Below are 14,519 nucleotides of genomic sequence, written 5' to 3'. Positions count from 1 at the left end.
AATATTAGGAGACTGTGTTGGAAGAAACTACAAACTGCATTAATTAGGTAGTTTCTGTTATGTTACAGAATGTTACTTTTCTTTATACCCTTTCTCTGTTAAAATGTGCTCATTATAAGCAGAAGACAAGATTGTTTCGATTTTTAAAACTCAGCTTTTATTTAACACATTTCACTGAGTATTCATTGCTTCATTTAATATTGATTCTAACATTTTACAAAGATGCCTTGTTGGAAAATTCCATATGTGGGATGTGGAAATAAACTGTGTATTACTCTTGGTGAATGAGCAACTGCTCAGCATGTTCATTATAGAAAATTCAAAAAATAACAAAAGAAATAAGAATAGCCTGTTATCCCACCACTTGTAGAAACCACTGCTATTAACATTTTGATATACATTCGACCTTCAGTATCTGTGGGTTCTGCATCCATGGATTAAACCAACATCAGATGGAAATTATATCAGAAAAAAAGTTCACAAAGTTCCAAAAAGCAAAACTTGGATTTGCTGAGTGCCGAGTATTATGTTGAATCCACATGAATGAAGTGATATGCAGACATCATATTAGGCATTATAAGTAACCTGGAGATGATTAAAAGTATACAGGAGATTGTGCATAAATTATATGCAAATGCTACATTTGCATATCCACAAATGATCATTTGTGGATTTTGGCATCCACAGGGTGTCCTGGAATCAATCCCCCATAGATGCTAGGGACAACTATATATTATTCTTTTCTCCTCGATTTCTATGCATATATATTCTTTTGTTTTTGTTATTAATGTAATTGAGCTTTTTGAAGAAGTAGCCTGGGTTTGCAAGTTGTTTTAACTTTTGGCACCCTGGTTTTCTCACTTACTATATTTGGATAATAATATTTATCACTAGAGTTGTTATAAGGATCAAATAGGTTAATATTTGTAAAGTGTATAGATTAGTGCCCATGACTTATAAATGCTATATATAAGTATTAAATAAATTAGGCAAATAACCTGCTTTTAAAACTTATATATGTGAACATTTTCTCAAGTCATAAAATATTCTCTGTCTCTCTGTGTCTTTTCTTTTTTTAGAAATGGGATCCCCCGCTGTCCAGGCACGATCTCGGCTTTCTGCAGCCTTGAACTCCTAGGGTCGTGTGATCCCTGCCTCAGCCTCCCAAGTAGCTAGGACTACAGGTGCCTGCCACCATGCCTGGCTAATTTTTGCATTTTTTGTAGACGTGGGGTCTCATGTTGCCCAGGCTGGTCTCAAACTCATGGCCTCAAGTGATCCTCCCGCCTTGGCCTCCAGAAGTGCTAGGATTACAGGTGTGAGGCACCATACCTGGCCAAAATATTCTCTATAGCATAAATGTTAATAATGCCTTAGTCTTCCATCATATGGATATGCCATGAGCTATTCCCTTCATTTTTGGTTTTGTTCTTTCCATTCTTTCCATTCTTTCACTGTTATAAATAAAGCTCTGATAAATATCCTTGTACATGAGTATTCATATTCTCATTTCCTTAAATGGAAATGGATCCACCAGGAGTATACATGTTTTATAAGTTTTTGATACCTGCTGCCAAATTGCGCTCTGGAAGGGCTATACCCATTTATATTCTCAGGATAAATATATTCAGTAGTATATGAGTATTGATTTCTCTTTAAGTTCACTGATTCTGGGTTTTATTTTTTAAAATCTTTGCCAATTTAGCAAGTAAAAAATTATACCTTAATGTGCATTGCCTTGATTAAACTTCATTGTTTGCCACTATAATTTTTTTCTTTGTTGACATCTCTTAATATTTTTTATCCAGTTTTCTATTGGATATTTGACTTTCTCTGATTTGTAATGATAGATGAACCTTTTTTCTGTATATTACAAATATTTTCCCCTGTTTCTTTAGTCTTTAATCCTGTTTATAGTGTTTTAGGACATACACTTTTCAATTTTAAAAACAATTTTAATTTTTTGGGTACATAGTAGGTGTATATATTTATGGGGTGAGATGTTTTGATACAAGCATGCAATATGTGATCATCACATCATGGAAAATGGGGTACCCATCCCTTCAAGCATTTGTCCTTTGTGTTACAAACAATCCAATTACACTCTTTTAGTTGTTTTAAAATGTACAATTAAGTTATTATAGACTATAGTCACTGTGTTGTGCTGTCAAATACTAGGTCTTATTCATTCTTTCTAACTATTTTTTTTATACCCATTAACCATCCCCACCTCCCACTAATCCCCAAACCAACCCCACTACCCTTCCTAGCCTCTGGTAATCATTCTTCTACTCTCTATCTCCATGAGTTCAATTGTTTTGATTTTTAGGTACCACAAATAAATGAGAACATGCGATGTTTGTCTTTCTGTACCTGGCTTATTTCACTTAACATAATGATCTCCAGTTCCATCCATGTTGTTACTAATGACAGGGTGTTGTTCTTTTTTATGGCTGAATAGTACCCCATTGTATTTAAGTATCACATTTTCTTTACTCATTCATCTGTTGACAGACACTTAGGTTGCTTCCAAATTTTGGCTGTTGTGAACAATGCTGCAACAAACATGGGAGTGCAAAAGTCTCTTCGATATACTGATTTCCTTTCATTTAGGTTATACCCAGCAGCAGGATTGCTGGATCATATGGTAGCTCAATTTTTAGTTTTTTGAGGAACTTCCTAACTGTTCTGTATAATGGTTGTACTAACTTACATTCCCACCAACAGTGTTTGAGGGTTCCCTTTTCTCCATATCCTCCCAGCGTTTATTATTGCCTGTCTTTTGTATAAAAGCCATTTTAACTGGGATGAGATAATATCTCATTCTAGGTTTTTTTTACTGCTCCTTGTAGACCAGAGCTACCCCATAGGCAGTGTGCCCATAGTAGCCTCATTGTAAGTTTGATTTGCATTTATCTGATGATCAATTATGTTGAACACTTTCATATGTCTATTTGCCATTCGTTTGTCTTCTTTTGAGAAATGTCTATTCAAATCTTTTTCCCATTTTTTAATCAGATTATTAGATTTTTTTTCCTGTAGAGTTGTCTGAGCTCCTTACATAATCTGGTTATTAGTCCCTTGTTAGATGGGTAATTTGCAATTATCTTCTCTCATTCTGTGGGTTGTCTCTTCACTTCGATGATTGTTTGCTTTGCTGTGCAGAAGCTTTTTATTTGATGTGATCTCATTGGCCCATTTTTTCTTCAGTTGTCTGTGCTTGTGGGTTATTACTCAAGAAATTTTTACCCAGACCAATTTCCTGGAGAGTTTTCCCAGTGTTTTCTTGTAGTAGTTTCATAGTTTAAGGTCTTAGATTTAAGTCTTTAGTCCATTTTGATTTGATTTTTGTAAAATACAGTGAAAAATAGGACTCTAATTTCGTTCTTCTGCATGTGGATGTGGATATCCAGTTTTCCCAGAAGAGACTGCCTTTTCCCCAGTGAACAGCATTCACCTTTGGCGTGAATGCTGTTTTGGTTACCATAGCTCTGAAGTATAATTTTAAGACTTTTTTTTTGAGACGGAGTCTCACTCCTCTGTTCCAGGCTGGAGTGCAGTGGTGTGATCTCAGCTCATTGTAGTGTCCACCTCCTGGGTTCAAGTGATTCTCCTGCCTCAGCCTCCCAAGTAGCTGGTATTACAGGCATGCACCACCACACTTGCTGATTTTTGTATTTTTCAGTAGAGATGGGGTTTCACTATGTTGGCGAGGCTGGTCTCAAACCCCTGACTTCAAGTGATCCACCCACCTCAGCCTTCCAAAGTGCTGGGATTACAGGCATGAGCTACCACACCTGGCTTCTTTGTAGTATAATTTGAAGTCAGTGTAATGTGACTTCTCCAGTTTTGTTCTTTTTGTTTAGGACAGCTTTGGCTATTTTGGGTCTTTTGTGGTTCCATATATATTTTAGGATTGGGTTTTTTTTTCTATTTTTGTGAAGGAAGTGATTGGTATTTTGATAGGGATTGTATTGAATCTGTAGATTGCTTTGGGTAGTATGGACATTTTAACAATATGGATTCTTCCAATCCACGAACTTGGAATATATTTCAATTTTTTGGTGTCCTCTTCAATTTCTTTCATCAATGTTGTATAATTTTTTCAATTTTTACATAGTAAGATCCATCAGCTTTTTTTCTTTTTATGGCTTTTTACCTTTGACAATAATTTTACAAGTGATCCTTCATATTCTATGAATATCAATATATTCTATGATTATAAATATTCATTTTGTCTCTGAGCATTATTATTATTTATTTATTTTTATTTATTTATTTATTTAGAAACAGAGTCTTGCTCTGTCGTCCAGGCCTGGAGTGCAGTGGCAGGACATGGCTCACTGCAGCCTCTATTTCCTGGGTTCAAGCAATCCTCCCACCTCGGCTTCCTGAGTAGCTGGGACTACAGGTGCCACCATGCCTGGCTAAATTTTCAAAAATTATTTTGTCAAGATGGGGGTCTCACTGTGCTGCCCAGGCTGGCCTCAAACTCTTGACCTCAAGTGATCCTCCTGCTTTGGCGTCCCATGGGATAGCAGGCGTGAGTCACTGCCTGGCCCTGAGCATTGTTAATCTATCTGGAATCATTGATGACTTGGGAAATCTAACTTTTTTTCTTTTGTTTTGTTTGTTTATTTATCTTTTTTTTACACTCCTCTCAACTTATACCTTATGGTGTTTTTTTTTCCCCCCAACAAAATCGTCCTAGCATAATTTGTTGAGAAATTTTTACTTAATGATTTGAAATGCCAGTTTCACCTTATATACATTTTAGTCTGCTTGGGGAATTTTTTTCTACTTTCTTATTGTACTTTTGTGTCAGTTGTTATAGCATTCTAATGTTTGAGACATTCATTTAATGTCTGATAATGCCAGTGCCAGCCTGATCGTTTTGAGTTTTCAAAATTTTCTTGGATAAACTTTTAACTGAAGCTTACAATCATATTGTCAAACTCTAAGAAGAACCCCACTGGGATTTTCATTCAGGTTGCACTTAATTAAATAATAGTTAGTGTGCTAACAAGGTTTGAATTGCCATGTTATAATGAACCATGTTTGGTTTTTAAGTTTGTTAAATGTATCAATCCCATCCTGGGGTTAGATGGATCTCAGAGGTTTTGTGGATACCATAAATAATCCCAACCCAGTTTCATCTATTGATTGAAAGTTAAATTTCTAATCAAAAGGTTCTTGATTCAACCATTAGGAGGCTGTATTCAAGCCTCAGGTCTATAACATACATCATGTGGGACCTTGGGAAAGTCATTGTAATCCTGTTTCCTAGACTTTAGAATACTTTGATGAGTGTTAAATAAGTGAAAGAGCAGTATGTGTGAGAATATCTCATAAACTAAGTGAGATGGAATAACAGTTTTAGTATCATGAATATTTTTACTTCAAAAAACATTCTGGAGTTTTTCCTTAGTCTTTCATATTTATTTTTTGAAAAATTGAAAAATCTTTGGCATTTCTAGGCTGGGTGCAGTGGCTCACCTGTAATCCCAGCATTTTGGAAGGCTGATGCAGGTAGATCCCTCAAGCCCAGGAGCTCGAGACCATCCTGGACAACATGGTGAAACCTCGTCTCTACTAAAAATACAAAAATTAGCCAGGTGTGGTGGCGTGCGCCTGTAATCCTAGCTCTTTGGGAGGCTGAATTGCTTCAACCCAGGAGGCAGAGGTTGCAGTGAGCCAAGATTGTATCATTGTACTCCAGCCTGGGCTAGAGAGCAAGACTCTGTCTTAAATAAATAAACAAAACTACAAAATCTTTGGCATTTCTAGTCTCAGTGATACTAAATGAAAATACCTGAAACATGAACAAAATGGTCAGAAGCCAGCCTGTAATCCCAGCACCTTGGGAAGTTGAGAGAGGAGGATTGCTTGAGACCAGGAGTTTGAGACCAGCCTGCCTGGGCAACATAAAGACCCCATCTCTACAAAAAAAATTTTCTTTTCTTTTTTTTTTTTTTGAGACCGAATCTCACTCTGTCACCCAGGCTGGAGTGCAGTGGTGCGATCTCGGCTCACTGCAAGCTCCCCCTCCCAGGTTCACACCATTCTCCTGCCTCCGCCTTCCGAGTAGCTGGGACTACGGGCACCCGCCACCACGCCCGGCTAATTTTTTGTGAGTTTTTAGTAGAGTCGGGGTTTCACCATGTTAGCCAGGATGGTCTCGATCTCCTGACCTCGTGATCTGCCCGCCTCGGCCTCCCAAAGTGCTAGGATTACAGGCGTGAGCCACCACCCCTGGCCTACAAAAATTTTGAAATTAGCCAGGTGTGGTGGTGTGTACCTGTAGTCCTAGCTACTTGGGAGGCTGAGGCAGGAGGATCACTTGAGCCCAGGTGTTTGAGGCTGCAGTGATCTGTGATGACACCACTGCAGTCTTTGATTCCCTAACTTGATCATGTATGTTATCCAGGAAGAAAGAGTCAAAGTAGTATTGTATATTTCAAAGTAGCTAGAAGATAGGACTTGAATTGCTTCCAACACAGAAATAACAAATACTCAAAGTGATGGAGATACCTCAGAGACCTGACTTGATCAGCACACATTCTGTGCATGTAACAAAATAGCAAATGTACCCCCACAAATATGTAAAATGTTATGTATCAATTAAGGAAAAAAAAACCTGTCTGCATTGTTGTTGTTGGCTGTTAATTGGTGATGTTTTATTTCTGACAATTTTCTAAAAGAGAACCTTAAACTTTCTTATCTTTGTTATTAATACAAAACACTCTTTAGGAGTGTTTTCATTTGCAATGGTTTTTTGAAAATGTATTTTATATTGTATGTATGTTTTTATTTCTTAAATTTCCTTTTAGGCTATTTTAGTTTTTCTCACAAATAAATCCCTTTGTTTTCCACTTTGAGTGGCTCACATCCTCAAACTGAGGGGCTATATAAGTGAAGCAGCATGTTTTTAAAGAAGGGGAAATCTCCCTCTCCTGTTCTCAGACACACTTTTTCTTCTTATACAACTGAAAATAGGATCAACCATTTATGGGATTTACTTCTGTTGGAGTTGTGTTGCAAGTTTAAGCTTCATTCCCAAAAGTTAAAATAATTTTTTTTTGGTAGAGGAGATTTCAGTAATTATGATTTAATATCTTTGTTTTCCAGTTATTTTGATATAATTTCAATATATTTGAGTACTGAGTTTTCCCCCAATGTAATATTTTTTCACTGTAAATTGTCTTCTCTTTTGTATTTGTAATCTTTTTCCTTTCTCCTAGTCTCCGTATTTGCAATCTCACTGACTTTAATAAGTACATATAATTTTATATTTTGTCCTTTAATAACTGGGATGTAAAATTGGAATCTAATGCCAACTACAACACAGTTTTCTAAACAATGCAGTTAGTATGTTGGCTTATTTGCTTATTTATTTATTTTGAGACACCAGCCAAATTTTTAAAAATAACTTAAAAGTCAGTATCTCTGGCCAGGCACAGTGGCTCACGCCTTAATCTCAGCACTTTGGGAGGCCGAGGCAAGTGAATCATTGGAGGCCAGGAGTTCGAGACCAGCCTGGACAACATGGTGAAACCCCATCTCTACTAAAAATAAAAAAAGTAGCCCGGCATGGTGGCATGCGCCTGTAATCCCAGCTACTCGGGAGGCTGAGGCAGGAGAATCGCTTGAGCCCAAGAGGCGGAGGTTGCAGTGAGCCAAGACATCGCCAGTGCACTCCAACGTGCGCCACAGAGCAAGACTCTGTCTCAAAAAAAAAAAAAAAAAAAGACTCAGCTAAGAGTCTGTTTTGCAAGTAAAACTCTCTGGTGTGGCAATCTGAAAGATATGATTTATTTACCCCTTATTTAATAATAAAATAACGGGTTATATTTGTCTAGCAGACTATAAACATTTCCTTGTTTCTTATAATTCTTTATAAACTGCCATAATGGGTATAGTTTATTACTTATTAATTCTCTGATTCTTGCATGTAGCCTTGCTAGGATAAATATTTTCAGATTTTGTGTATTGTGACAAAAATTATCTTTTACTTTTTTGGAGCATTTTCCATTTCTCCATGAGCTCTTCAGTTCCTCACTTAAGTAACTGAATAGGCATAAGCTTGGGACCATGGTTCCTTAATATCATTTTAACCTTCAGGAGTCTTGACAGCAGTTTTTTGAATAAAATGTTTCTTTAGTTAAGCTGACTCAACGAGGTAAAAGTTAAATATTTCAGCTGTGCCGTAAGCTCACCTAAAGCCCCTTGATAAGTGACAGCTGTGACTTTACCAGCTAATCTCCTCTGAGTGGTTAGTGGAGCCTGGCTCACCACTATCGTCTCACAAGGGCGTCAGCACTTGTGTGCTCATATGAATGGTTACAGTTTATTGGTCCAGGTCACTTTCACTAATCCCCAGCTTCCTTTAGAGGATGTAAGACAGACACTGACCTAGCTTGTACAGCCTTTTGCATTCTTCATTGTATAAGCTGATCATGATACAATTATCTTTAGACACAAATATAGCAACTGTAATCATATGTTATCTCTATTCAGACTGGTTTTTAGTCAATTACCTAGCTATATCTACCAATTACTGCTAGCAAATATTCTTAGGTTTACATAGCAACAAAAATTTTTCTCATTAGCTTTAGTTTTAGTTATTCCACTGAAACATCCTCCTCTTGTCCTTTTCTCTGCAGCTAGATAATCACCTTTTCCCCCCCACCCCTGGGCTGCAGTTCTGTGGCTATCCTCTCATTTTTTTTTTTTTTTTTTTTTCCTCAATAGGGTCGTCTCTGTCTTGTGAGCTCCGGGTCTTAGAGGCTGGAACAAATTCTGTCTTCCCTTCTTTCCCATGTAAACCCCTCAGCTTAGCTTCCTGCTTGATCACACTGTGTCCCACAAACTTTGATTCCTCCTTTCCCTGTCATTAGCAGCAGCATCGCTGGTCTCTTCCCTTTCAACTCCAGGTATCCAGCTTTTAGGTCTGATTTCTGGAACATATCCTCTTAAATTAAATTGTTAAGCACTTATGACTGAAATATTTGTGAACTGGGGGTCGATTTAACTTTTTTTTTTAAGACAGGGTCTCACTGTGTTGCCCAGGCTGGTCCTGAACTTCTGGCCTCCAATGATCCTCCCACCTCATCCTCCCAAAGTGCTGGGATTATAGACATGAGCCACTGTGCCTGGCCCTGATTTAATTTTTTAATATAACAACTTGCATATTCTCTAGTGTTTACACTCACATGCTTGAATTTACAATGCATCAGAGACTCTTCTCAGCAGGAGCCTCATGGGTTTTAAACTAGACCTTCATGAGCCAGAGTAACCTGAGCATACTGAAAATCCAGAATCGGCCTCTAGCACCTAATAGTGATACTGTATTTTTATCAATTCTAAAATACATTTTAACATCTAAAATTAGGATACATATTATAATCAGTAGTGTGCCATAATTTATTTGGTAGCATCTTCTCTTTCTTAGAGGTAGATAAAATGATGGCATGTCTGAAAATGGATAGTGTCAGATTAGATAAAATACAGTAATGGGCCGGGCATGGTGACTCATGCCTAGAATCCCAGCACTTTGGGAGGCTGAAGCAGGAAGACCCCTTGAGCTCAGAAGTTCGAGATCAGCCTGGGCAGCATAGTGAGATCCTATCTCTAAAAAAATGTTCTGAAAGTCAGCCAGGCATGGTGGCATGCTCTTGTAGTGTCAGCTACGTAGGAGGCTGAGGTAGGAGGATCACATGTTCCCAGGAGTTTGAGGCTGCAATGAGCCATGATAGTGCTACTGCATTCCAGCCTGGGTGACAGAGTGAGACCCTGTCTCCAAAGGAAAGAAAATGAAGGAAAAAAATACGGTAATGAGAACAGTAGCTAACATTTGTTGAGTATCTGCCACACACAAGAATTTTTCTATGTGCTTTATGTATATTATCTCCTTTTATGTTTATACCATCCCTGAGGAGTAGGGATGTTCAGATGGAAAAAATCTGAGGCATAGAAGAATTCAGCTAGTAAGTGATGGAGTTGAGGCTTGAACCCAAGCAACAAAATAGTTCCAGGGCTACCTTTTTAACCCTCCTTCCACTATGCTGTACTGTCTCTTCATAACTGTTTGGGTTTTTCCCCTCTTTAAGGCATCGTTGGCTTCACAGTATGACTGATGATCCTCCCACAACAAAACCACCTACTGCTCGTAAATTCATCTGGACAAACCATAAATTCAACGTGACTGGCACCCCAGAACAATATGTCCCTTATTCTACCACTAGAAAGAAGATTCAGGAGTGGATCCCACCTTCAACACCTTACAAGTAAAGACAATGAAGAACAATTGAAACATGCAAAATATGGAGCTTTTCGTGTAATTACTCATTTACTGTTTACCATTCACTAGATTAAAATTGTGTGACTAAACAGTGTCTTTCATGCCTTTTTGCCCTTCACTTTGTTGTTCTCCAACTGCAAAATAGATGCTTCCAAACATGGTGATTGAAGTAGACTTGTATTGGGGTAGCTGCCTGGTTTACAGTTCCCTTTTCTGGAAACAGCCTCTGTGGTCCTGTTTGTGCTTTGGGACCCTACCTTACTACCATAGCTCATTATGTGGGAAGACCTAAGCCAAGCCAGATTTTCTCATGGGAATTTGGAACTCGAATGGAGAGACACGAAGGCTGAAAGTCATCAGAACTGGGTGGCTTTTACTGAAGCTCTCTAAGGAGGTTATCAGAGAAATCCTATTTCCTGAGTCTGGTTCTTTAATGGTTCATTTTAAACTGTAAACTATCCTAGACTCTATTCCAATTCCAATATATTCTTAGTTCTTTAAGCTAACTAGGGTCACAGATTTTTTCTGTTGCTTACAAATAAAAAAGTCTTTAATATCCAGATTGGTACCAGAGGTAGGCAAAAGACCTTCAAGGAAATGATGCGGGATCTTTGGAATTGGTTGTTGTGTCTGGGTAGGGTGAAAGGCCCACATCTCTGTGTATTCCAGATGGAAAGCTCGCAGCTCCAGTGATCAAGGAGCTTATCAGGCTGTTGCCTTTAGTCACCAGGATCCATGAGCCCCCTTAGGATAAGGACCCTGGAGACTGGTTAGCAGCCACCATGGAACAATTTAATAGCAGTGGAAAGAAATGCTAGGATTATGGAGTCAGGTGGTTGTTTCCAAGGGCATTGAATGACTTAAGAGAGAATAAACCTTGATTCTCAAATCTCAACTCAAGCATCAAGTGTGTGGAAGGAAAAGAAATCTTGGGACCCCAAAATCACTAAGCCAAGGGAAAAGTCAAGCTAGGAACTATGTCAGGCAAACCTGGCTCCCATTTTATCCCTAAATAAGATATTAATAGCTACAAAGATAAAAAGCTACACATCTCCCTCCTTGAAATTCCTTATGGACAAAGGACAGACAGAACTCAGAGTCATCTCTGAGGCTCACCAGAGATAAATGCATATCCGGTTGCTTCCTCTGCCTTATTGTTTATGTAAAAATCCAGATTCACTGAGCCAGACTAAACTGTGTATTCAGTGGAAACCTGCTCAAGAACTCAAAAGAATGCAACCTTTTGTCTCTTATCTACTTATGACCTGGAAGCCCCCACCTCAGGTTGTCCCATCTTACCTGACGGAACCAGTGTACATGTTACACATACCGATTGGTGTCTCACGTCTCCCTAAAATGTCTAAAAGCAAGCTCTACCCCAACCACTTGGGCACATGTCGTCAGGACCTCCTGAGGCTGTGTCAGAGGCACAGCCTTAACCTCAGCAAAATAAACTTTCTGAATTGATTGAGACCTGTCTCAGATACCTTTTGGGTTATAAGTGAAACGCAGGGTAATTATATGAGTTAACTTACCTCCTCGGTTTCCTATATGAAAGTGAAGGGGTAGAGTGGGACCCTGCCTATTGGTATAGGGACATCTAGAAGGAACTAGAACAATGGTCTTCGCCCTTGGCTGCATATTAGCTTTTTTATAATCTAGAAGCCCAGGCAATCAGACCAGCATCTCTGAAGGTAGGTTCCAGGCATCAGTAATTTTTAAAACCTCTCCCTGCACCCACCTTGTGGTTACATTTGCAGCCAATGTTTTGAACAACTGTGCTAAGGAACCAACATGCAAAAACCAGTTATTTTGAAACTCTTCCTCAGTCGTAAGAAACTAGTCTACTACAGCCCTATGCCCCGAGTATCCCTTACTTTGCTGGATCAGGTTGAATTCAGTGCCTTCAAGAGACTATTCAGTGGCTGTTTTGGCTTTTTGAGCCCTGGACTTTTGAGACAGCATATAACATACAGGTGTTTTGCACTTATTTATTCACCTGGTGACCTGAAAAGCTGGCAGAGCAAAAATATTCCCTGTAGGTGGCCCAGTCTGCAGTCCAAGCAGCTCTGCTGCTCAGCCCTCTCAAAGTGTCTGGCTGATTGGGAAGACTTATTGAAGTCAGAGACAAATTTCTCCAGGAGAATCACAATGGAAGCCCACAGGACTTTGCAGCAAGGTCATACCCCCTTCTGGAAGATTACTGTTCTCCTTTTGAGAAACGGTTCTGATTTGCTACTGGGGATGTTGGAGACTATGGGACACCAGGTGCTATTTAATCCATCTACTCATAAAGTTGACCATTTCCAGCAGCACTCCATCAACCTAGCAGGTGGGACCAGACGGGCCATGAAGACACATTTCCTTTGAAGAGATTTCTCCCGACCCTGTGCCTTTAACTACTCTATTCCCACACCTTGCCCCTACCAATCTGTCTCTTTACCCATGTGGAGCATTATTGTCCAGTTAACTGAAAATGAAAAAAGCCAAACCTGGCTTACAGATACCATGAACAATAGGCACTATCAGCTAGAAATGTACTGTGTATGTTTGGGGTGGTCTTAAAGGACAGTAGAGGGCAAATCTCAATTTGTAGGCAGACTTCCAAACACTGCCTTTTATCATGTACTTTGACTTGAGGGAAATATGATCTGAGGTGAGATCTGTAACCGTAACCAGCCACTGGCTAGATAGTCAGAGATGGAAAAAAGCCACATGGAAGATTAGTGTAAAAGTTTTGGGAAGAGCTTGGCAAATGAACCTTGAGGCTTGGATCTGTAATCCAAAAAGATTGAGAACAAAGTAGCCAGATGATTACTGAGATCACCTTCTGAGAACAACTCTTTGTCTCAGTGCCTGCTTCTCGAAGATCCCAACAGAAAACGCATATCTAAGCCCAGTAACATCAATGCAGCAAGTTCATTTCACGGGACTTCTTCCATATTGGAGGGAGAGATGATTCGTTTTTGTGGGAATAGACACTTACTCTGAATTTGGGTCTGTTTTCCTTGCCTATCATGCCTTGGCCAACATCAACATTCATGGGATTAGAATGCTTTCTGCCTTGTCGTATGTAGGACAGTGTCCATGGCGGAGAAACTCACTTCACGGAAAAGAAAAGAGGCCGGGTGCAGTGGCTCACACCTGTAACCCCAGCACTTTGGGGGGCCAAGGCAAGCGGATCACTTGAGGTCAGGAATTCGAGACCAGCCTGACCAATATGATGAAACCCCGGCTCTACGAAAAATACAAAAATTAGTCAGGTGTGGTGTCCTGTGCCTGTAATCCCAGCTACTTGGGAGTCTGCGACAGGAGAATCACTTGAATCCGGGAGGTGGAGGTTGCAGTGAGCCAAGATTGTGCCATTGTACTCCAGCCTGGGCAACAAGAGTGAAACTCCCGTCTCAAAAAAAAAAAAAAGACAATGGAACTGCCTGTGGGAGTCCCTGCTTGTGTTTATGATGTGCCTTACTGACCTCCCTCTCAGATTTCATTCCATCACCTACTACATGTCAGCCACACAAGCCTCTGTCTAATCTTCAAAGACTGGATTCATTCTTGTCTGGGGTCTTTGCACTTGCTCTTCCTTCTGCCGAGAATATTAACATCTTTGTGTTGCTCCTTTTTTTGGTATCATTCATATCTTACTTTACAAGTATCACCTCCTCAACAGAATGTTCTGTGTCCATCTAATCTAAAGTAGCTTCCTCAGGAACTTCCTATTATTGTTTATTTATATGAATTTCCTTGTTTTATTTTTATTCATAGTACTTATTGTTACTTTTTGGGAAAAGGCCTGAACAAAATTATTCCAGTAAAGAATCTGTGTATTGAGCATTTACTGAAAACCCACTGTCCGCCTACAAAGGCACTCTACATGTAGACATAATGAAGCAAAACTGTATTGATTAGATTTAGGGCCAGGCGCGGTGGCTCACGCCTATAATCTCAGCACTCTGGGAGGCCGAGGCAGGCAGATCACCTGAGGTCAGGAGTTCGAGACCGGCCTGGCCAACATGGTGAAAACCTGTCTCTACTAAAAATACAAAAATTAGCTATGCATGGCAGCACATGCCTGTAGTGCCAGCTACTCAGGAGGCTAAGGTAGGAGAATTGCCTGAATCTGAGAGGCGGAGGCTGCAGTGAGCTGAGATCACACTGCTACACTCTAGCCTGGGCCACAGAGTGACACTCTGTCTCAAAAAAAAAAAAAAAAAAA

The 14,519-nt window shown here is 39.5% G+C and overlaps 1 protein-coding gene across 2 annotated transcripts in view; it reads left to right on the top strand.

Moving 5' to 3' along the window:
• The window catches only part of NDUFA12 (NADH:ubiquinone oxidoreductase subunit A12), a 42,002-nt gene extending 31,613 nt beyond the window's left edge, over window positions 1-10,389 (top strand). For both annotated transcript variants that reach the window (XM_058424936.1, XM_032170927.2), the window contains one exon: window positions 10,110-10,389. In XM_058424936.1, coding sequence (XP_058280919.1) covers window positions 10,110-10,132 — 23 coding nt within the window. In that variant the 3' untranslated portion in view covers window positions 10,133-10,389. The remainder of the gene's footprint in view (window positions 1-10,109) is intronic.
• The last annotated feature ends 4,130 nt before the right edge of the window (window positions 10,390-14,519 follow it).

Source organism: Hylobates moloch, unplaced genomic scaffold (genome assembly GCF_009828535.3).
Source record: "Hylobates moloch isolate HMO894 unplaced genomic scaffold, HMol_V3 SCAFFOLD_12, whole genome shotgun sequence".
Lineage (NCBI taxonomy): Eukaryota > Metazoa > Chordata > Mammalia > Primates > Hylobatidae > Hylobates > Hylobates moloch.
Note: the sequence above shows the minus strand (reverse complement) of the source record. Positions and strands in the feature narration are given on the sequence as shown.